This window comes from Vombatus ursinus, unplaced genomic scaffold (assembly GCF_900497805.2).
Source record: "Vombatus ursinus unplaced genomic scaffold, bare-nosed wombat genome assembly UNPS02014817.1, whole genome shotgun sequence".
NCBI classification, from domain to species: domain Eukaryota; kingdom Metazoa; phylum Chordata; class Mammalia; order Diprotodontia; family Vombatidae; genus Vombatus; species Vombatus ursinus.
In genome coordinates, this window is record NW_020954595.1 from 1,500,551 (window position 1) to 1,524,404 (window position 23,854).

At 47.2% G+C, this 23,854-nt stretch overlaps 1 protein-coding gene across 2 annotated transcripts in view; it reads left to right on the forward strand.

The window, feature by feature from the left end:
• The window catches only part of ARHGEF3 (Rho guanine nucleotide exchange factor 3), a 301,199-nt gene that overhangs the window by 83,987 nt on the left and 193,358 nt on the right, over window positions 1-23,854 (forward strand). For both annotated transcript variants that reach the window (XM_027835846.1, XM_027835848.1), the window contains one exon: window positions 467-533. In XM_027835846.1, coding sequence (XP_027691647.1) covers window positions 467-533 — 67 coding nt within the window. The remainder of the gene's footprint in view (window positions 1-466; window positions 534-23,854) is intronic.

Genomic DNA, 23,854 nt, shown 5'->3' on the forward strand with positions numbered 1-23,854 from the left:
GTTTCTGTCTTTCCTTCTTGGTGGGCAGGGAGAGAGAGACAGAGAGAGAGAGAGACAGAGACAGAGAGAGACACACAAAGAGACACAGAGAGAGACACAGAGAGAGAGAGACAGAGAGGAGATAGAGACAGAGAGACAGAGACACAGAGAAAGAGAGACACACAGAGAGACAGAGAGAGACAGAGAGAAAGAGAGAGACAGAGACAGAGGGAGAGAAGGAGAGAGAGAGGGAGAGGAGATAGAGACAGAGAGAGACAGACAGACAGAGACAGAAAGAGAGCAGAAAGGAAGGAAGAGCTGGGCAGGCATTAGGTTTCTTGAGCCAGAGCTATACAAAAGCTAAACTGTCTAATTGACCTGTGTCCCTGCAACGATGCATCTCCTTCCTTTCAGAAATTCCACCTGGGAAAGGTGACATTTGGGAAGAGGAAAATCAATCAACCCCTTTTCTCTCCTCCTCTTCTAGGCCCAAACGACAGAGGCAGAACAACTTTTCCATGTTTCCCTCCCCTAGAGGCTGGAATTTCAGAGGGGTAAGTGATTCCAAAACCCTTGCCTTCAGGATGCTGGGGGTGGGTGGTGGGGGTCAGAAGGGGACACTTTAGGGATGGGGAGCAGTAATGAGTGAGAACAACCTACACTGGTTAGGATTTTATGCTTTTCAACTGCTAAAATTTGGGTGTGCACCAGACCTGGTGAGGCAACTAAGTGTGGTCAGAATGTAAAAGGTATTTGATCTGAGAAAGGAACCAGATTCAAATCCTGCTCTGACACTTCCTGTCTGTGTGACTGACAGGTCACTTTTCTGGGCCTCAGTTTCCTCATCTGTAAAATGAGAGAGTTGGATTAGTTGGTCTCTTATGTCTTCTAACTCTAGATCCGGGATTCTTAATTTCTTGAGTGTCCTAGACCCCTTGGCAGACTGGTGAGGCCTTCAAACCCCTACTCGGAACCATGTTTTTAAATGCATAAAGTAAAATACACAAGATTACAAAGGAAGCCAACTATACCAAAATACAGTTAAAATATGAAAAAAAAATTCTCATTTTACAGAGGGGGAAACTGAGGTTTGAAAAGACTCGAGTGACTAGCCCACATTTGCATAGGTTGTAAGCACCAGTGGTGAGATTTGAACCTGGGTCCTCCAGTGCCACATCGGTCGTTCTTTCCCCTGCTTTGCTCCGAGTACAGAGACCTCGGGTCTAGGACCGGCGCCGCCTTGAACCAGTCATGGGACTTTGCCCGGGTCAGAGGTGGCTCTGTGCCTCATACTTGGGTGTCAGTCAGCTCTGACATTGGTTCGTGCGGTCACAAAAGGGCCCTTGAGAGTGAAAAGCACTCAGATGCTTGTCTTCATTTTGTGATTCGGAGCCTTAAGAAGTCCCGGGACACGTGCACATTTTCCATTTTTAATGGTATCGCAGCTGTCTTTCCTTGCCTTGGGTTAGTTTATTTCTCTAATTAATGTGTAAGGGGAGTATAAGTAACATTACTAAATATTATGGGGGGGTGGTTAAAGAAGCCATCCAATGCTGGGTACTCTTGCCTTGGAGAGTTGTGAGAGGCCTCAGGGGTCACCTGACTCAAGTTATGCTGGTCCCTGGTACCTTGGACAAGCCTTTCAGACGCGTTGGGCCCTCAGTAGTGTCTTCATCTGAAGCAGATGGGCAGGCTCCAATGTCCTTTCTGGCTCTAAACTCTCGTCCAGGAGCCCGACCTGGACGGGGGAGGCACGTCCCTGACCAGTGGCCGCCCATCCAGGGATGGGGATCTAGCCTCCTCCCTTATACAGTGATGGCAAAGCCCAACCAGATGGCCTGTTCCTGTGGTTTCCATTCCTCTCAGGATGTCCTAGCTGGATCTGAGGACGGAGAGGCACGAGAAGTTTCAGACAAATGGTAGGCTTCCATTCTCTCTGAAGAAACTGGGCTGTGATGAACTGTGAATCACAGTCACGGGGCTGACCCAAAGGAGGTGTCTAAAAGTGCTAGGTGACTTGAATGACTGGCTTTGGACTGAAGTATTTTACCTTTGAAATATCCTGGAAGCTTTTTGGCCAATTACTTTGTCCTGCTGCAGAACCACAAATGGCCTTGCCATTGAGGGGCAGTGTGGTGCGGCGGAATGAGCCCTCATTTGGAGTCATGGGTCCTGAGTTCAAATCCCAGCTCCGTCGGACTTCGGGCAAGCCACTTTTTACTTCCGTGGGCCTCAGTTGCCTTATCTGTCAAAGGAAAGGGCTGGAGTGGATGATAACCAAGGTCCCTAGTTTTGTGATCTCATGATAATGCTATTAATTATCCTTCAGTAATTCAGGGCAGCTGGGTGATGCAGTCCATAGAGTGTCAGGTCTGGAGTCCCAAGGATTTATCTCCCTGAGCTCAAATTCTGGCCTCAGGCACTTACTAGCTGTGAGACCCTGGGCAAGTCACTTCACCCTGTGTGCCGCTGTTTCCTCATCTGTAAAATGAGCTGGAGAGGGAAATGACAAACCACTGCAGTATCTTTGCCTAGAAGACTCCTAACGGGGTCACAAGGAGTCGGGTGTGACTGAACAATTCACTGGACCCTCGATCTCCCTGAGGTGAGGTCTCCCCACTGGTGTAGTTGGCAACCTATCTGTACCTTTGCATCCTGGGAGGTCCTTGTCCAGGGCTTTCCGGATGTCTTCTATGGAGGCTAACCCGATGTGCCGGAGCCTCCTTTGGGGGATCACAGAATCACAGAATTTGGGAGTTGGGAGGACCTCACATTCCAACACGTTCCAACCCGTCAATGAAAGGAAATGTCCCCCCCTCCCTATACAGACTGCACCGGTCAAGGGATGGCCAGCCCGGGGCCCGGGTGAAGGCCTGCAGGGAGGGGAAGCCCCCGGCTTCTCCGAGCCGCCCATCCCCCCTTGGGTGGAGCCTACACTGAGCTCTCAGAGCTCCCACCCCTCTGCCTTGCTGCTGCCCCTGGGCCAGACACAACCAGCCTCATCTCTCCACGGCCTGACTCCCCGGGCCTCCTCTTCGTCAGCCCAAACGACCCTCGTTCCTTAGCTCGGTCCTCATATGACAGCGACCCAGGGCCCTTCATGGTCCTAGCTACCCCCCTTGGCGCCCCCTCCCCCTTCCCAAACCCCAGGGCCAATGTAGCACCTGGGCTGGTGAAGCCATAGTAACAACAATGAGGAGGGTGATAACGATGACAAGGGGAGAGCTGGCACTCACGGAGCACTTTAGAATGGGAAAGCACTTTACAAGTAGTGCCCCATTCGATCCTCACAATCACCCTGTGAGGCAGATGCTGTCATTTCCCCATTTTACAGATGAGGAAACTGAGGCCCAGAGGAATACCCCGAGTCATGCAGGTAGGAAGTAGCCAAGCCAGAAGCTGAAGCTGGGCCTCGAACCCCAAACCCTCTTTAGTGCTCACCAAGTACTCCGTGTGTGTGGTGGTCTTTGAGTCGTGCTGGGGCCGGGCAAAGTAGTCTACCAAGGGATATTGTTCCCATTTACAGATTAGGAAATTAAGGCTTGGACGAGGCAGGGGATTGGGCCCCCCCCCACTCACACAGCATACTGACACACTCTCATGCACACACACACACACGAACACGAACTTGGGACTTCCTGCGAACCAGGCCCATGTTCTTTCTCCAGGGGCTTGGGCCCTGCTCCACTGGCCTAGGCAAACCTAGGGTTACCCCCAGCCCCCAGAGAGGGATCAGAGGAAGATGTTAGTGGAGTTTATTAGTGGTTATTCTTTTTTTTTTTTTTACTGTAAGCTCCCAATTTATTGATCAAGAAACTGAGGCCTAATGGTTTGCATACATCTCTCCCCTTGCTCTTCATAAGGTGGAGCCTTCGCGTCTTTGTGAGCCCTGGGTCTGTGGAATTATCCTGGGAGAGAAAAGAGAAAACCAAAGAAAAGCTGGGAAATGAGGAGGGGAGAAGGGGAAGGCCAGCTGGAGGGTCTGAAGTAGGGGCTGCTATCTGCCCCAGCAGAGGGCTGGGTTTGGAGTTCCCATGCCTCTGCTCTCACCAGAGATTCTGCAGCTACTCTAGTTAGCCACAGAAGTGTGAACAAAGAGGAAAACTCATTTTAAAGATGTGAAAGACTCATTACTCCGGGTGTCGGTTAATAGAAACTTAACAACGAAAACAAAAAAAACTCTGGAGATAGGGAGGCCCAGGTGAGGCTGCCTGCCCTCCAGCAGTTTGCTGGGGGTGACCTAGGACACCCAGGGGGATTAAATCCCATTAGGCCTTAGCTCCACTTTTGTCACCTCCGGGTCCCCGAGGCCTCGTGAAGAGCCTTGCATTTTGTCAGGATTTAACTAATGTTTCAATTGGATTGAATTGTTAAGTAATCTGGATGGTCTTTCCTCTATGATTGTATGTGCATATACCCACACACGTATGTATGTGTATACACACAAGTACATACCTTAACACACACTTGTACGTGTATGCATACATGTGTGTACGCACATGTGCATAAACTCATTGTTGCACACATGCGTGTGTATACTGCACAACACACGTGCGTGTGTGCTGGTGCGTGCACGTGTGTGAATGTGTAGATCACCTGTGTCTGTGTCCATGTGTGTACACATACATGTGGCCACGCGCAGAAATGACGTGCATGTGCATCTTGCAGACCGAAGGCGGAACACCGGTTCCTGCCGTCAGGCTCATGTGCAGCCCCGGGCAGACGCCTCCTGCCTCGCTCTGCCCCTGCCCCATCCTCGACGGTGCTCCCACAAACAGCATCTCGTGCCGAGCACGAAGCGGTTTATTTTTAAAGCCTGCCGTTCCTGGAAGACAGCGCCCGGCGCCCTTGGGCACGTGCCCCTGGGAGGCCTGAGAGGCGGGAGGCCGGGGCAGCAGAAGCATCGCTGCCCCGAGGGCAGGCTCGGCTCCACCCCTTCCCCGGGGTCCCGGGGAGGCCGGGCTCAGAGCTGTGCGCGTGCCGGGTGTGGACTGGCCCAGTCAAGGGGAATGTGTCTAGGTGTAGACACGCCCGTTTTCGGTTCCCGCCCAGAGCAGGGGTGGGGGGCAAAAGCAGGGGCTGTTTCTGGTGTCGGGAGGGTGATTATGGCGATGGCTCATGGCTGGCTACCTGAGAAGAAGGACCGATTTACTGCCCCCCTCCCCCTTTTCGTCTCTGCTCCGTGGTGCACAAGGCAGCTCAGCCCCGGGTGCAGGGGGAGGGCGGGGACGATCTGGCCTCTCTTCAGCTGGCCTGCCCCAACCACGCCCTGCCCATCCCGGAGCCAGCCCCTCTCTTCCTGAGCCGTTGCCCTTTCTGGCCTCACGTCCAGTCTGCAGAGGAGGAACAGAAACGACCCAAGCACCTTTTGTGTGCCTTAGCTCAGAGACAGAGCTGTGGTGTGCTGGAAGAAGCGTGGGAGTGGGAGCCAAAGGACCTGGGTTTGAATCCACTTTGCCCTCTCTCTGCCTCAGTGTCCTCATCTGGTCTCGGTAGCCTCTAAGACCCCTTCCGCTTTAGATGATTCCACAAACTTTTCCATCCTTGGGGCCCCCAGGCTTCCGAAGGGTGGAAGATGCTTTTGACCAGCGTTTCTTTAGCCGTTTGTGACCTGGGCTCCTTGGGCAGTCTGGTGAAGCCTACAGATCCTTCTCAGAGGAAAGTCTTTAAATGCATACAATAAAATACACAGGATTGCAAAAGAAACCAATAATGGTGAAATACATTCATCAAAGTGTTTTTTCAAAACCCAGTTATCTGAAGGCCAGTCTAAGAACCCTGGCTTTGGACCTGGAGATAGAGGGAGAAGGAGGAGCAGAAAATACAGGGAAAAGAACCCCATATCTTTGGGGTCAGGCTCAATCACACAATAAAAAAATTTCCATCCTTGGTCAATGCCTCCCTCTCTGTCTTGTAAGACAAGATGGTGTCCCCTGGCAGGCCTAATTCTATTTGAGGTTATTACCTATTGATTTTCTTACACCAAGAAACAAGCCAAGCAGCAAAAATAGACTGATATGAAGTCTAAAATGTGCAGTAATTGCTGTCTTCAGGCTCATCGTAATAAAAGCAGATCCGGGCAAATTAAATTCAGAAACAGCTCACCTCCTACAAAACCAGTGGGGGTTGGAGGCCAGCCAGCTTTCTGATTTATCATCCAAAAAGCTAGCTCGGGGCAGCTTTGTTCGTGGTCCCTGGACTTGGTGCCCCTCCTTCTCTCCCTCGCCCTGGGGTGGCAGAAATAACCAGAGGGCATAGGGAAGTTTTTCTTAAATTTTGAAGCCTTATTTTTCTTCACCTTGATCTCAGGCTGCTTCCTGTCTTGTGTTTGGAGGCAGCAAAGAAAAGTGAATTCCCTCTTCTGTGGAGGAAATGAAAATGCCCAGTTGTGACTCTGGGCCATCTTGTGGACCCTCGGCTCCTCTTCTCCCAGGAGTTGGCCTGTTTGACAGAAGACATTCTGTGTGTCTCCAGTGACTTCACTGTAACGGGCTGCCCTATGGAGGCCCACAGTGAGAATTGCTTCCTTTTCCCCTCAGTCCTGGTCCTACTGTATTTGGCAGCTGCTGCTGCCGCTGGCCATCTGATCCAACTTCTGTATTCTAAGGCAGAGGAAAATGAGTCCCAGAGTTGTGCGAGTGACTTGTCCGTAGAGGTAGGATTTGAACCCAGGACCTTGGACTCCAGAGCCATTCTTCTTTAGATTATGACTGAAAGCTAGCAGGGGTCATTGGGGAAAAGCCCAGGATTTGAAGTCTGGAGAGATCTGAGCTTGTAAGGTGTCTCCAGGGTGCTTCCTGGTGGTGTGACTGTGGGCGGGCTCTGACCCTCCCTGGCCCCTCTGTTTCTGCATCTGTGGAATGGGGATAATAATGGTGCTCGGCAGGCCCACCTCACAGGGTTGGCCCAAGCAAACACATCAGGTGCTCTGCAGTCTTCAGGGTGCTTCACGTGTCAGCTCTAAGATGATTGGTGTGGTCAGGATTGCCTGGATTCAAGTCTCGCCTCTGACACACGCTGTCTGTGCAACTCGTGGTCAGGCATTTACTCTCCTATTGCCAAGGCACCTCTCCAAGGCTGTGAGCTTGAGAACAGGTGTTGATCAACATTGGTGAAGGGGCTTTCCCCACCTGGGACTCCTTGTACTAATGAAAGCATGGGGCCAAACTCCGAAGACTGCACTATTGTTATTGTTTTTTGCTCAATAGGCTTGATGTGTTCATTTGGGGGAAGGAAGCAGATTGTTTTAAGAGACATGAGAGGCTGCTCCTTGCTGTGACCTCACAATTGGGGTGATGGTAAAGACTTTGGATGCATTTTTGTAGATGCTCATTTATTGCTTCTGATAGGCATTAAATTACCAGTAATTGAAACTTGCTGTTTGGAGGTCTGGCAGGCAGTGAAGCTGTGTGGTCCCCCGTGGAGATGTGGCGAGGCTTTCTCCTTCTACCATCACGACCTGATTGGTACCTAGGACCGTCTGTTCTTGGCTCTTGTTTATTACACTTAATTTTTCCCCGTTCAGACCTGGGAACCCCAAACAACTGTGCATTCCACGCATACTTTCCCTTGTGGTTCATTTTGCTCACAGGGGGAGCATTAATTTTTAGTTTCAGAGGTGAAGGTGGAAAATAAAAGTATGCATATGTGTCTGGTTGGGGGGTGGTATGGGGGGCCATACTGGAGCCCCTTGGCTGTACTGCCAGCTTTGAGATGCCCTGGGCTCTATGAATAGCTAGTTTCATGAATCTGACTGCCAACATCATCAGCAGGAATAAAATGTTCAAGTGAGAGATAGAAATCTGGCTTCAACTCCACAGTTACCTAAGATGGAATTTTTAAAAAATAGATGAAAATCTCTTTCTGTAGCAGGTACAAATTGGTATGCTCAGTACGGGTGGGACCCTGCAGGTTTCTTTTGCTTCATTTGCTATAAGAAAGGGTCCATCCATCTCATCTATGAGATACAAGGAGGGGAAAAGTGCTTTTATGAAAATGAAATCTGCCCAATAGCCTAGCAACGATTCAAGCCAATGGGAGAAATTCAAGCTAGGAAACATTGGGCAGGTTGGCAGGACAGCTCCCAGGAGAGGGTCAGAACCATGAGAACTCTTCCTTGTGACCGCAATTTATAAGTCATGATTCCTTTGCTGCTCAAAATTCTCCCTTTCTTCCCCCCCTAATTCTAAACGATCACTTCCTTGAGTGTCCTGTAATCAAATCCTGGGAACAGAGAACTCTGAAAAGAAACTTTGATTGGCAGTCACTCAGTCAGACTCCCTCCTTCTGCAGATGTACACCTCTCTCCTTCCTGGATAGAGCTCATCCTCCAAGAGAGGTGGGGAGGGGAGAGGTGGGGAGAGGTGGGGAGGAGTGGGGTGGGGTGGGGTGGGGTGGGGTTTTCTCCAGGCTACACCACTAGCACATTGTCAAAAGTCGAGCATAGAGTAGTTTGGTATTGGGTCTTAGTTTTTTCTTGGAGTGTAGGATAAGGTCTGCTCTTCTTGGGCTCTAAGGGTTGTTTTGTTTTTTTTTTTGGTGAGGCGGTCAGGGTTAAGTGACTTGCCCAGGGTCACACAGCTAGTAAGTGTCAAGTGTCTGAGACCGGATTTGAACTCAGGTCCTCCTGACTCCAAAGCCTGAGCTCTATCCACTGTGCCACCTACGTGCCCCTCTAAGCGGTCATTTTTGAACCTGGTCTTTCACACCTTCATGCTACACGTTGAACCAGTCCTGCAGCCTTACTAGGCCTCAGTTTCTTTATCTGAAAGACCTGAAGGATCCCTTCTGGCTCTAGCTCTCGGCCTCATGATCTGGGGATGGTGTAGGGGAAAGCAAAATGGCTTTGGAGCCAAAGGAGCTGAGTTCAAGTTCTACCACCAATGCTTAGTACCACTGTGTCCTTGATCAAAGTCCCCTAAGTTCCCAGGGCCTCAGTTTACTCATCTGTAAAAGGAGAGGGGGTTGGACTAGATGATCTCAGAGGACCTTCCCAACTTTAGAACTGTGAACTCCTTTAAAAAACACCAAAAAACCCCACCTCTGATTATTTATTTGTTTGTTTATCTTTAGCGGCCATTTTTAAAAATTTGAATTTCAAATTTTCTCCCTCCCTCCTTCCCTTCCCCACCCATTGAGAAGGCAAGCAATATGCTATCAATTATACATGTGAAGTCATGCAAAACGTATTTCCATATTAGCCCTGTGGCAAAAATAAAAAGCAAGAAAATTTAAGTTAAGTGAATAAAGTATGCTCCAGTCTGCACTTCGAGCTCTGAGTGTATAAGTCTACGAACCTCTTTTTTAAAACGTCCTCTCTATGTAGGATATGGTGTGACCAAGGCCTGTAGTGTGCTCTGTATGTAACACATTTCCTGTCTGCTCAAAGAAATTCTCTTTTCTTTCTTTTTCTCACCACACCCTTTGCACAGGAAACGAGTCCTGCTGCCTCCTTCACCAGCGGCTGTGCCATTGTTCTTTCTTCCAGTCCCCTTGGTATAGCCTCTGTCCAGCCCCCATCCCTCCCGCCTCCTGCCTCCTTCCAACACCCAGCTCTTCCTTGATGTTCCATTGTTCCCGCTGGTTGGTCCTTTCTTACCCGGGCTGGGAGTCCCAGGGTAGGGCACAGAGTTGAGCGTCTCCTCTAGACCTGCCTGATGTAGCTCGTGGACATCCCACCCTCCAGAGTGAAACAGCTATTCCTGAATTCTTAAATGTCAGAATGAAGTTGAAAAATGCAGGAGATGGATATGAGAAGTAAAACTTTTGTCTTTAATTTTACAATTTATTATTATGTAAAATTGAATAGCAACACAGGAAATTAAATGTGCTTTGTAACTATTTACATTAAATGCATGTAATTAATTAAAATTAATTAATAATACATTCATTTCAAGGATGAGAAGCACTGTATTTTAGCGGGAAGAGAGCCAATCTTGGCACCAGATCAACCCAGATTCAAGTCCTGTCTGACGCATACTGGCTGTGTGACCTTGGGCAAGTCACTCTCTAAGACTTCAAGTAACCGAGCAGGTGCTAATCTGTAGTTTCTTCATAAACATTCCCTGCCCTCAAGATGCTTACATTCTACTGGGGGGTGGGGAGGATGGACCATATAGGTAAACACAAAATTACTCACTGTAGTGAGTAATTTACTAAGGAAGGGGAGGTGGTGAGCTCCCTGCCCTTGGAGATCTTCCTTCACGCAGAGGGTGGATGACCACTTTTGTGATATATTAGAGTGGGGGTGGGTTGCAGCAGGTAACCACTAAGGTCTCTAATGACTCTCAGATTCTTGGAGAGAGAGGGAAGAAGGGACAGAGCTGGGGTTCAAACCCAGATTCTTTGGCTCTGGAGTCAATGGTTTTCCCATTGTGTCACACCCCCATTCTTCTAGTTAGCATGGTTCTGCTTTTTTTTTTTTAATTATTCCAATAAGGTCTTTCTAAGTTTTCTTGTGTTCCTCATTCTCGTCCATCTTAATGGTTTTATGGTGTCCCCTTACGTTAATGTGCCATGATGTATGTATGGTCAGGCTTCCTCCCACTGTGGGATGTGAAGCTCGTGCCCGGGCTGGTCCAGAGGGTGCCTTTTGGCGTTTTCAGTAACACTCTATACCCAATGGTAGAACTATTGGGGCAAACTGAATCATTCTCCTTTAATTACTTTTATTACATCTTCCACATAGTTAAATAGGCAAGGATGGCTTTGAAAGTTTTGTGTTGAATTTTAAAAGAAAGCAAATTATCATAGACATATGCAGCTTCACGTATATATGGAAATGCTCATTTTGTGTGGTACCTGTTAAGGTCAGAATGAAAAAAAATTAAATGAAAAAAAGAGATAGAAAGGTAGTGTTGGAACTATGTCTTTAAGCTGGGGAATGAGGAGGTAGAAGGGAGAATGGGGAGGGGGGAGCATTTAATTTGCAGACAGCATTGATCTTGGAATCTGCTGCCTCGATCTATGGACATTCCAAATATTTCTCCTCATTAATGGCATTATTTAATTAAACACCCCCCCCCCATCATTGTTGCTTGTGGTCAGTGGGATCCCTTTCCTGGACCCCCAGGACTTTCTGTGGGGCAGATGTGGCCTGGAGATGCTGCTGGACCTCATTGTGCGTCGTTTGCAAACTCAGTGGTCCAGCCAACTCCTGCTATGGTTCTCAAGCCACATATTAGATTAGTTGCACTCTCTCATGAAAATGCACATCAGATTGTGAAGCCAGCCCTCCATGACCAATTAGACAGCATAGGCTTTTAAGAAGGCCAGAGTCTGGGCTGGAATGCTGAGTCAGCGTGCTGTTCTCCAGGCCCCAGGAGCTGATGCTATAAATAATTACCCACCATTTGGGGGAAGGGGAGGGGGGCTTAGAGTGCTGAAGAATGTTGGCTGCAGTGGTCCCGGTGGAGCCCCTCATTTGTGTCTTTGAAGGGTATGTTCCTGGTGCCTTTCAGAATCCTCAGTCAAGTTCAGAGCTGCCGGACCCCCCTAGCCACCCCCCACCCCCAGCCCGTCTACAGAGGCAGCTACCAATTAAACTCTGGGGTCACTTTGAAGTATCTCCTTGCTGTGCAGGGTCTAGTCATAATCAACCTGGGACTGCATTTTGAATAGATTATCATCTCTTTGCCCCCACGCCCAAGGGGTTAAGAGCTGATGCTTCCCACCAGGAACGTAGGAAATGCATTTTTTATTGGTAGATTTATGCTACTGTGCCTGTTAATTCCGAGTCTTTTTTTTTTTTTTAAATCCCATTGCAGATTCTGCCCTCAGACATTCATAAACTTAATGGGGGCTGCGTGTGAGGACCTGAGGTCAGCATTTTGGTCAAAGGAAATAGTCACTTTATTCTTTTTCTCTGGAGATGTCCCTGCCTTAACCCAAGCAGGGCTTTTGGAGGCTGAGGTCTGCCCTCACCCCAGGAGCATCTTCTCCTGTCATCAGAGATTTAGGGCACAGGCGTCTGGGAACACCCTTCTTGGCATAAATTCCTCTGTGATTTATGGCCTCCCAGCACCGAGAGACAAATGGGGAATTCCATACACTTTCCCCCCGAAAGTGGCTGTCCCAAACCGTGCCCACCCATGCCTTTTGCCACATTCACAGGAAGACTCTTAAATGCAATGCTGTGGCATTCATTTCTCCCTCAGCCTGTTTGTTAGAGGGAGCATTACCTTGGGAGTCAGTGGACCAGGGTTCAAATCTTTGCCCTCTGTGACCTTGGGCAAATCACTTCCTGTTCCTGGGCCTCAGTTTCCTCAGCTCTAAAATGAGAGGGTTGGAGTAGATGGTCTCTGAGGGGCCCTTTCAAGTCTATTTCTAATGTTCCTGTGATCCTGCTGTAATGGAAAGAACACAGAATGAGAAGAGCTGGGTTCAAATCCTGTCTCGATGTGAGGTAGGCCTTTTGTTTCATCAGTAAAATGAGGGGGTGGGACTTGAAGACCTCTAAGGTCTCTTCTAGCTCTAAATTGGTGAAAAAATAAGCTCTAGTAGCAACCCTATTTTAAATCACTTTGCAATTTTCAAAGATCTTTCAAAATCCATCCTCACCGCAGCAGAGCAAACAGGACAGGTTGAGTAAATATTTTAGTGTCCATTTTCCAAAGGGGGAAACTGAGTCCCAATAGTGAATGTGAAGTGTGTTTCCAGGACATCCCACTGTCTCTTCAGCTGTACCATCTGTGTAATAGAACTGTCAGGCTCCCGTATCTTTCCCTGGCAGCGGGGAGCCTGTGTGAGGTACCTTCCTCCCGGGGAAAGGACCACGGAGCAGATTTCCTGTCTCTAATCAGTGGCGGGCAGGGTGTTACCCGGCCCTCCCAGGGCCCCGGCTCTGTTTTCTTTGTTGTTCAGCCCTGCAGAATGTGGGGAGTGTTCTGGGCATGATGGGTTTTTCCTCCTGTGGCAATGTTTTGGGCAGATTTTTCCAAGGGTTGCTCTGATTCCGGCGACCTAATGTGTCCCCGTGTCAGCGGGAGCAGGAGGCAAGCTAATTATTGTCTCCGATGCACTAAGCCAGGTTTCAGATTTAGGATTCTAGATCTCAGAAGTCAGCTGATTTTTACCGATGGGGAAACTGAGGTGATTTAACCAAAGTCACCCCTGGGAGCTTGGCTTAACTCCTCCTTTTACGGTAATTGCTGTTTAGATTATGGAACCCTGAGGTCCTTCCCATGTTTACAGCCTTTTGGAAGAAGCGGTTTTTTTCCCTCAAAGTGGAAGGTGCCAAGCATCAAGTTGGCCAGTTGAGTCACCAATGGGAGGCTTCTGCAGGGAGCCTTTCCTCATCCCCCCAGTAGCTTGTGCTCTCCTTCCTAAACTACCTCATATGTAGCTATTTGTTGTTTGTATTAATGCTGTGAGTACTTACAGGTGGATTTGCTGTCTTCCCCATTAGAACATAAGATCCCTGGCAAATAGGTATTGTTTTTCTCCATACCTGCATCCTCAGTGCCTGGCACACAATAGGCATTTAATTAATGCTTCTCCATGGTCTGATTGGGTTCATAGGATTACAGATCGGAGCTGTCTGGGCCCTCCAACGTCATCCAGCCCAAACCCCCCTCATTTACAAATGAGGAAACTGGGGCTCAGAGTGGGCAGTGCCTTGATCCTGGTCATAGACCTATGAAGTGGCAGACCCTGCAGTCCAGATTGGGTCCCAGGACTCTCCAGGTCAGAGCTGTTTCCACTAGACCTCATTCTCAGAGTCTCTCTCAGGCCAAATTTTGGCCAGTGTCATGGGTAGTGTCTAGGCTGCCATTAACATTCTCCTGGCTGAGCAGCATCCATGGGCTTCCTCCTGCCGAGATTATGATGAGACAGACTAGAATTAAGCTGGTATAAAACAGGCGGCTGGGCCAGTAGCTGGAGGGGATTGCCTCCGCCTAGCACAAGTTTCTCTTGGTGACCCCAGAGGGCTATTTTTTCTTTCTTTTTCTTTCTTTTTCTTTTTTTAATCTACATATAACCTTAGCAATGATGTAATCCAGGGCTTTGGGCTTGGTTATCCTGCTCAGGGAATTTATGGGGAAGGTGTTTAGGGTGGTAAAGGAGAAGGAGAATTCTTTGTATTATCCATAAATTATCTGTGGAGGGGACTCTGCGTTTTTTCAAGTTTGAGCGCAGGGCTTGCCCGGATTTAATTCATTCTGTTGAGAGGCAAAGATCTGGCTTTTCCTAGAGTGAGAGGGAGGTGGGAAGAGGTGGGGAGAGGCAGGAGGGTCTTCAGGAATTTTCTTTCACGAGTCTGCTCCTGGCTTGTATTTACATGTAGTTTAAAAAGAGAAGGGCTCTGAAAGTCTGACCTGCAGACACACATGGGGAACATTTCTGGCCTATAAGCAGCCCTCAGTGACAGACCCATTGCTTCCCTCTGGTTTTCCAAGAGTTCTGGGAGTTTGGTTTTTTTTTTAAGTTTTTGGGGGCCTTTGTTTTTGCATTGCAATCATTCGCAGACATTACTCCCCTTCCCCCATGGGCAGTGAGCCTTCTCTCGTGATAAAAACCAAAACTAGCCAAGCAGAGCCCACGGACACCGTATCTGGCCGTTTCTGTGACGTCCCACCGCAGCAGCAGCCCTCCGCCTGGTCAAGGAACTGAGGCGGTGTATTTCTGCATTTCTTCTCCAGGATGTTTTTAGACAATTTAATCGTTTTCATAAAATTAACATGGTTGCCCCCATGCTCTCCACTTCACCCTTGTGAAAGACTTCATTGATCTGAGCCGCATGGAACCTTCTAGCCCAAATCCTCGTAATCCTCACATCTGCTTGGTGTACTACTGGTGTTCCCTGCTCAATGCTCATGCCACACACACCCCCTGCCCCCAATCCATAAACTTCAGAGGCTCCCCGGGGCCTCCAGGATCAATTACAAAATGTTCTGTTTGGCATTCAAGGCCCTTCATAACCTGCTCCTCTTACCTCGAGTCTTATACTTTCTCCCTTAACTTGTCCTTTCCATCCAGTGACCCAGGCCTCCTGGCTGTTCCATGAACAAGGCATTCTCTCTGGCGGTCCCCCAGGCCTGGAATGCTCTCCCACCCATCTCTGCTTCCTGACTTCCCTTGCCCTTTCAATCCCACCTCCTCCCGGAAGCCTTCCTGAAGCTTCCCTAGTCTTGGCACCTTTCTGAGCTCACCCCCAATTTGTCACATCTGCAGCTAGTTTATACACAGTCATTTGCATGTTATCTCCCTCATTAGACTGTAAGTTCCTTGAGGGCAGGGACTGTTTTTTACCTTTCTTTGTATCCCCAGTGCTTGACACAGTGGCTGGCACATAGTAGGCCCTTAATAAATGTGGCTGACCAATGTCTCATGGAGTCTTTGCTTTCCCTTTGGCCCATTCTCATGTTTAGGGGGTCCGTTTCTTGGCTGAGGCGTACCGCCATCCTTCTGAGCCATTAAAGCCTCCTCTTCCTAGTCTTTCCTGAGCGCTCTGGTTTCATCTAATATTCTGTTTGCCATCCCTGTATTTCAGGGGTGCCTGTAGCCCTCGGGGCCCCATCACACTCTTCTCTGAGGCTCCCCCAACGGAACAGGGGCCTTTGGAAACAGTGCTGAGCACAGTGCCTGGCACACAGTTGGCGTTTAATAAATGCTTGTTGATTGATGGAGGCTCTACTTGGACTAGTTGAGAAGTTATTCTTTTCTTCTGCATGCACCTATGGGTCTCAGTCCATGCCCCCTGTCCAGCTGCCCGGGCATGGAGTCAGCACTTAATCAATGCTTTTCTGTTCATTCATTCTATGAACCCTCCCATCTCACCAGAACTGGGGAGGGGAGGGTTTTCACTGATCGAGCCTCTGCCTTCTCTGGCTTTCCCAAGATCAACAGCAGCAGAATGTGTGGAGGCTGCTTACACCTGGGGGGAGGGGGTTCCCTTGGGTGCCTGGCTTGGCTGGGCTGGTGGCTGCTACGGCTCTAGGTGCCTCACTGTAAACACAGTCCTGGGAGCCCCATAGAGGGGTGGGAGCCCCTCAGGGACTCTCCCAAGCTGACAAAGCCTTGGGCCTCCCAAGCCGCTGGGACTCTTTTCCACAGATCTGTCCCAAGGGGTCGCTCCTGTGGTTCTCTCACTCAGAGCTACAAGATGCAGAGCTTTGCTGCTGTGGCATTGAGACAGCAGGTAAGCACCCTGCAGCAGCCCCTGGAGGTGAAATCCCCGAAGATGCATGCCCAGCTTTGAAGCCCTGACATCTAGGCCTGCCATGCCCCTCTGGCCCCCGGGCTGCCTGCCCCTGCTGGGAAGTCTGAGGCCCCGAGGAGTCCCTAGATTAAGTCTTGCAGGCCCACCTTCAGATCTCACTCCCAGCTCCTGTGCGAGTGTGTGTCCCTTCCTCCTCTCTCCCTCCTTCCCTTCTCCTTCTCTCTTCCTTATTTTCCTCTTTTTTCCTTTCTCTCCTTTTCTCCTCTCTTCTTTCTTTTTATCCTCACCCTCTTTCCCCTTTTCTTTCTCCCCTTATTTCTTCCCTCGCTCCTCACCACTCTCCCCTCAGTCTCTCCCCTTTCTCTTTCCCTGTTTTTATCTTTCTTTCCCCCGCTCCCTTCCTCCTTCACATTCCTTCCATGCTCCTTCTTCCTCTCCTTCTCTCCTTCCACCTTTCTCTTCTTATCTTTCCCTTTCTCTCTCTCTCTCTCTGATCTTCCTTTTATCTCTCTGCTGAACTAATCATTGGGAATTAGTAAGGTGCTGACTCCATTTCTTAGCTCCACAACACATCCATCATGATGACATGTGTGTTTGTGGTGTGTGTGTGAGTGTGTGTGTGTGTGTGTGTGTGTAAAAAAATAGCTAAGTAGTTTATAATTTGTCCTAGCGGTAATGGGCAGCTATTGAAGGTTCTTGAGATGGCCCTTAGGATGAATTATAGACTGCTCAGTGTGCTGCCCAAAACCCTTTACACCCTGACTGCAGCTCGCTCACCTTTACACCCTGATTGAACATTTATTTCTTTTTCACTCACTCTTCATTGCATCCCAGCTGTCCTACTTGCCATTCCCTATATTTAGGGTTAAATTTCCCCTCTCTGGGCCTTTGCATCAGCTGTTCCCTGTGCCGGAATACTCTCGTCTTCCCTTCTCCTTAGAATCATTATTTTCCTCAAAGGCTTCACTTGGGTGCTCCTTCCATGAAACCTCTCCTGATCTGCCTCTTTGCTTTTTGTTTGTTTGTTTTTTTAATTTTTATTTGTTTTTTGATCTGCCTCTTTGTTAACGTTCTTATGGGATCAAGGCATTGTCGATGTAGAGCTTAGGACAGGACCACATCGAGTCCAACTTCTTTTTACAGTTGAGGAAACTGAGGCCCAGAGAGGTCACATGACTAGCTCCATCACACAGCTGCCCAGTTTCTGAGAATGAGCTCAGATCTTCCTGCCTTTCAGTCCGACTCAGTCTCCTCCTGGCCACCTTCCCTTCCTCTTCAAACGGTAAATCATGATTTAACGAGATCAGTAAGATTATTATTCATTCCTAAAGAGCTCTGGGAACCTTAAACCCTCATTTAAATGTCAGCTGTTGTCATGTGTAGGATTATCTGTCTGAGAGACACTTCCTGCAGTGGGTAGAGGGCCAGCCAGCCTTGGAGCCTAGAAGGCCTGGGCCCGGCCACTCTGACCCTCCTCTGACCCCACTCTGGGCAAGTCACCTCTTCTCCCGAAGGCCGTACCTAGCAGAGAGCAGTCGATCAGCACCCGTGGGTGACGGGGATTTCCACCATACTGGGGCTGCTTTTCCTTTACCTGGGCCTCCCACACAGTAGGTGGTTATGAAACTACCCATAGTAGGTAGTTATCAAACGCTGGCGGGGTTGGACTGGTAGGGAGAGTGGGGATGGCAGACGTGATGGAATGCATGGCTTGAGGAGCTGAGGCTCCCACCAGGCAGGCAGACCTTGCCTCCAGGGGCCTGGTCTGACTCACCTGGGGAAGGGTTAGTGAAAAGCCCTTTGGGAGAAGGCTAGGCAGCTTCCACCATTCATTGGCTGGGTTGACCCAGCTTGGCTTTGCTTGCTGTTTATTCAATCCAACCTCGGGCCTTCATCTGTGCAGGGAACTCCCAGAGGAGGAAAGTCTGTCCACTAATGCAGGTCTGGAGCCCCCTGGATCCCTGAATGGTTCACGGGACCGTAGATTTAAAGCAAGGAGCTGAAGAGGCTGAGAACCTGCCTAGGGTTCCCCAGTCTATAGGGGTCAGAGGCAGGGCTTGAACCCAGCTCTCTGTCCATGACTAATAGAGCAGATAATTGGGTTAGCTTCTTTCTGGAGGCTGCATTTTTTTTTAAATGAAATGGAGGACTTTGGCTAACAAATACTTCTTGAACCCCAAGGACCCTCGGGGATTCTGGGGCTGCCAGGGCGTGTTCTTTTGCTCCCTGGACGTGATGCAGACGTGAGCTCTTGATTGTCCTTTCCACGTTTACCCCAGAATCGTGCTCCTCGAGGGGTGTCTGAGGGCGGCTGCTGCGCCCCTCCCGGCCCAGCCTGCGTCCCTCTGCAGGACGTGACTCCCCGAAGGAGCCCCGCAGAACGCTCAGGATTTGCAGGCGCCCGTCTCCAGGAAGGGGCTTGCGGAAATCTCTGAGCGTTACCAGGAAATCCGATTTCAAGGATCGGGGGCCTGATGGGGGGGCGGGGGGGGGCAGATGACAGCTTCCAGCAACTGCTTACTTTGCAATCGCTTGGTAGTTCCTGGAAACGGGAGCTGTGTGTCCTACCAGCCCTCTAGATCAGGTAGCGAATAAATTAGCAATGGTCCCTTCCAATTCTGCTTGAAGGAAAAAAAGGGGTTTGGCTAATTTGGGGTACTCAGGGGAAAGGCCGTCCAGCCTCCGGTGGTCCAAAGGGGGGTGATCTAGAACCTGTGTGCACCCAGCCCATCTCTGTATGATACTGCAGCATTTGAGATTAACATCTTTTTCTTACTGGATTCAGAAAACAGAAATTTAGGTGAGGAAGCGTGAGGTGCCAAGGAGTCATTGTGCTAAATGGTTTTTACAAATACCTCATATGTTCTTCACAAGAACCCAGGAGGTCAGTGCTATATTATCCCCATTTTATAGTTGAGGGAACTGAGGCAAACAGAGGTTAAGTGACCTAATAACAACAACTAACATTTATGTAGCACTTAGTGTGTGCCAGGCACTGTCCAAGTGCTTTACGATTATTACCTTGTTTGATCCTTACAACAAACCTGGAAGGTAGGTGCCATCATTATCCCAATTTTACAGATGAGAAGACTGAGGCAAACAAGGTAAGTGACTTGCTCAGCTAGTAAATTTCTGAGGTCGGATTTGGACTCAGCTCTTCCTGACTCCGGGCCAGTTGCTCCATCTGCTGGGTCACCCAGCTGCCATAGAGGAAAGAGTCCTGGGATCAGAGGACCTGGATTCACATTCCACCCAGGATGTTTATCTTCGTGACCAGCCTGAGCCTCAGTTTCCTCATTTTACCGTTGTAATTAGAGTGTGTCCTTGTTGAATGTTTTAATTTTACATATTAATTGATATATTTAGATATTGATATTATATTATTGAGGTATTTTATTTTTACGTCACCAACATTTGTACCTCCCTTACAGAAAGTTAGGCTTTATAAACAAAGAAAAGACAAAATGGGGGAGGGGGACCCAGTTTAACAAAATTACTCAGCACATCGAAATGTTGGATTTTCTCAATAGAAGTACCTGTTGTCCCCATCCTGTTCCTTGGCTAACATGGTGCTTCCAGGGGCCCAGGTACTAGCAGAGGGGTGGACTGAGCTGGAATATCATTGTGCTCTCCCCATCTCTCCCCCTTCACAATCCACATGTATACAGTCATCAGTCAGGTAAATCTTTTTTTTTTTAATAGATTTTTATTGGAATCTTCTGTTTCTTCCATTACCTGAATTTTCCTCTGTATGGCCCCCCATTCTTTAGAACAAAGAATTTTTTTAAAATTATGTACATTTGACCCTTTGTTCCCATAAATTATTCCTAAGAGGACATTGAATATTATTGGAAGAGCAGGAAACCACAATAAAAGCTTTGGCTCTCGCTGTGTTCAGTTAAATGCAAAAGTGTGCGTGTGTGTGTGTGTGTGTGTGTGTGTGTGTTTAGTGGGTTTCAACTTAAAATAGGGGTCCTTAAAGTGTGGTTTGGGGACCTCTAGGGATCCCTGAGACATATTTTCATAATAATACTAAGATGTTTTAATTTCTATTCCAGTAAATATTAGTAGAAATAACCAATACAAACAAAAGATCTTTTGGTAGAGGTGCTTAATGATAATAATATTAGCTAACAATAACTTTTGAGAGTGTAAAGGGGTCCTGAGGACAAACAGTTGAGTAGGGCTCACCTAGAATGTCTAGCTTTTCATGTTAGCTTATTCAAAGAAAAAAAAGTCCAACCTAGGTGGTTATTTAAATATAAAAAAAAAACCCGGTATTCATATTTTCCATTCTCTACCAACTCAGTCAGTAGAAGGCAAAGCAATAGGTCTCGTCTCCAAAGGATGCTCTGTCTTGCTCCTTGGCATCTATCGACTGGAGTTAAAGCCATCTATCTCCCAAGAAGGAAGCTGAGGGCAGTCACTGGAGTGGACTTGTAGCCCCCGTTTCCAACACAAGACAGTCCGTAGGAATTGATTCCTAATTGCATTTCTTGTAGTTGTTATTGCTTCTTTAAAGAATACAGAGCCCTGTTGGCTTAAGAAGGGAATAACAATCAGTTAGGTACAGAAATCTAACATGCCCTATAGGTAGGAGGAGGAAAAAGGGGAAAGAAAAGGGAGGGGGCTAATAGAAGGGAAGTGGGACTGAGGGAGGCGGTGGTCAAAAGCAAACATTAGTGAGGAGGGAAAAGGAGAAAGGAGAAAGAAAAGCATAAACAGGGTGGGGAAAGGATGAAGAGAAAGACACAGATAGTTATCATAATTGTGAATGCGATATATGAAAGTAATGGAATACTATTGTGCTATAAGAAATGATGAACAGGCTGACTTCAGATAAACCTGGAAAGACTTGTATGGTTTGATGCCAAGTGAAGTGAGCAGAACCAGGAGAATGTTGTACACGGTAGCAGCCACATTAAGTGAGGACTGACTTTGATAGACTTAACGCCTCTCAGCAATACAAGTATCTAAGACATCTCTAAAAGCCTCATGATGGAAAATGCTATCCACATCCAAAGAAAGAACTATGGAATTGAATGAAGATCAAAGCATACTATTTGCAATTTTTTTTGTTCCATTGAATTTTGTTTACTCTTTCTGGTGGTTCCTCCTATTAATTCTAATTCTTACTTACAACATCACTAATGTGAAAATATGTTTAATAAGAATGTATATGTACAGTCTATATTAGACTGCACGCCGTCTTGGGAAGAGGTGGAGAGGGAGGGGGAGAAAAATTGAAAACTCAAAAGCTTATGGAAGTGATTGTTGATAAATCAAAATAAATTCATTAAAAAAAAAAGAATACAGAGCCCTGCAGGATAAGGCTTTTACTCTTTTCCAATGAAATTCAAATGGTAGGATTAAAAAACAAAACACCTCAGTGTATTGGCTGCTAAAAATTATGTGAAGCATTTTTGGTTATAAATGTTTGCTTAGGAGGCCAACCGGAGTCCAAGTCTGACCACAGACACTTACTAAAAAAAAAAAAATCACTTAACCTCTGTCCTCCTCAGTTTCCTCATCAGTAAAATGGAGATAATAATGGCACTCACTTCCTAGAGTTGTGATGATAAAATTAGATAATATTTGCAAAGCGCTTTGGAAGCCTTAAGGCAGCATATAAATATGAGCCATTAGGATTGTTACTATTATTATTTTTGTACCCAGCTCAACTGGGAGTAATTCTGCTGAACAAAACCAGGAAGAATTGTACAGTGACGAGTAGTCTGGTATTGAGAAACACGTCTATGAGCAGTGTGTATTTTTAGTTCCAATGCAAAATCCACAAATAGATGTTTTCATATTTATTCATTGTGGAACCTCCAGTGACCTCAGGTCAAGTCCCACATTCTTTTCATCCCTTCAGATGCCTTTTGAGCTGAGATAATAGCCAGTGTTTTGGAGCAGGGTCAGTATTTCTAAATAGCAGATGTCATTGGAGCCAGTTCATGTCATATCCAAATAAATCTGTGCTGAAATGGTGCCATATATCCCCTGTTTGTTGCAGAATTTCCTACCTGGAACCATCTTGTCCGACCTGTTCCTGAGCAAGAAATCCCCTTCCAGTCCATAACATTGCTTACCAATGGTCATCCAGACCCTGCGTGAAGTTCTGCAGTAAGGGAGGGCCCACCATTCTGAGACCCTTTAGGATAGCTTTGATTGTTTGGAAGAGAGAACATGGGTGTTTGAGGAAGGTGCTTGAACCCCCATCTTGGGCTGTCTGTAAAATGTTCCCTTCTCTTTGCCCTGGGCTCTGGTCTGTGGTTTAGAGTGTATGCTCAAAAGTCGTTACAAAGCCTCATTCCAAAGATATGGTGCTGGTGATTTTTACTAAAATTTTATACCACTCTTTGGTCCCTTTTTATTAAAATTTATTTTTAATTTATGGAAACAAGCATTTCCATAACATAGTACAATAAAAAGATGATTGCATATGAAACTGCAAATCTACTGTGCACAACTTGCTATTCCTTTCAAATATATACAACAAAATTATCATGTAAATTTCTTTTTCTTCTTTCCTTCCCCTTACCTCCATCCTAGAGAAGGCTGCCATTTATCAGTTCTTTCTCTGGATGCAGATAGCGTCTTTCTTCATATGTCCTTTATAGTTAATTTGTGTATTTATAATAGTCAAAATAACTTATTCACTCAAAGTTGTTGTTGGTTTTTTGTTTTTTGGGGTTTTTTTTGGCAATTGGGGTTAAGTGACAGGGTCACACAGCTAGTAAGTGTCAAGTGATTGGTCTGAGGTCGGGTTTGAACTCAGGTCCTTCTGACTTCAGGGCTGGTGCTCTATCCACTGTGCCCCCAGCTGCCCTGCTCAAAGTTGTTCTTAAAACAATATTACTGTTACTGTATACCATGTTCTCTTGGTTCTTCTCATTTCGCTTTTCATTACTTCATTCAAGTCTTTCCATGTTTTTCTAAAATCATTGAGCTCATCATTTCTTATAGCATAGTAGTATTCCATCACAATCATCTACCACAACTTGTTTAGCCATTCCTCATTTGATGAGCATCCCTGCAAGTTCTGGTTCTTTGCCACCACAAAGAGCTGCTATAAACATTTTAGAACATGTAGGTTCTTTTCCTTTTTCCCTGATTATCTTTGGAAATAGATCAAGTAGTGGTATTGCTGGATCAAAAGGTTCAGTTTAGTAACAAGTTCAGTTTAGTTTAGTAATTCTTTGAGCATAATTCCAGATTGCACTCCAAAGTGGTTGTATCAGTTCACAATTCCACCAACAGTGAATTAGTGTCCCAATTTTTCCACATCCCCTCCAACATTTGTCACTTTCCCCTTCTATCATTTTAGCCAATCTGGTAGGTGTCAAATGGTATCTCGAAGTTGTTTTAATTTGATCATTTAGTCTCTCAATAGATAGAGAATTCATTCCCAGTCCTCTTGTTTCCGGTAGGTTTGGCAGATTTTGTTCCTTCTCATTAGCTTAATTATACCAAAAAGGGCATAAGCAACCCCCTCCTCTCAACCATGTTTGTTGGTTTTACTAGATTTCTGATCTCGCTGGATTTTTTTTTTTTTTAGATTCTTACTAGATTTCTGAATCTGGGAAGTCCCAATGAGTAATCTTTCTGTGATACAAATCTATAGCTTCTCTGTAACTTAAATTTTAGTTTCCTGGTTCATTGAGAAGTTTGCTGTGGGTCACTCAATAGGAATGTATCAGAGTTGGGACTTGA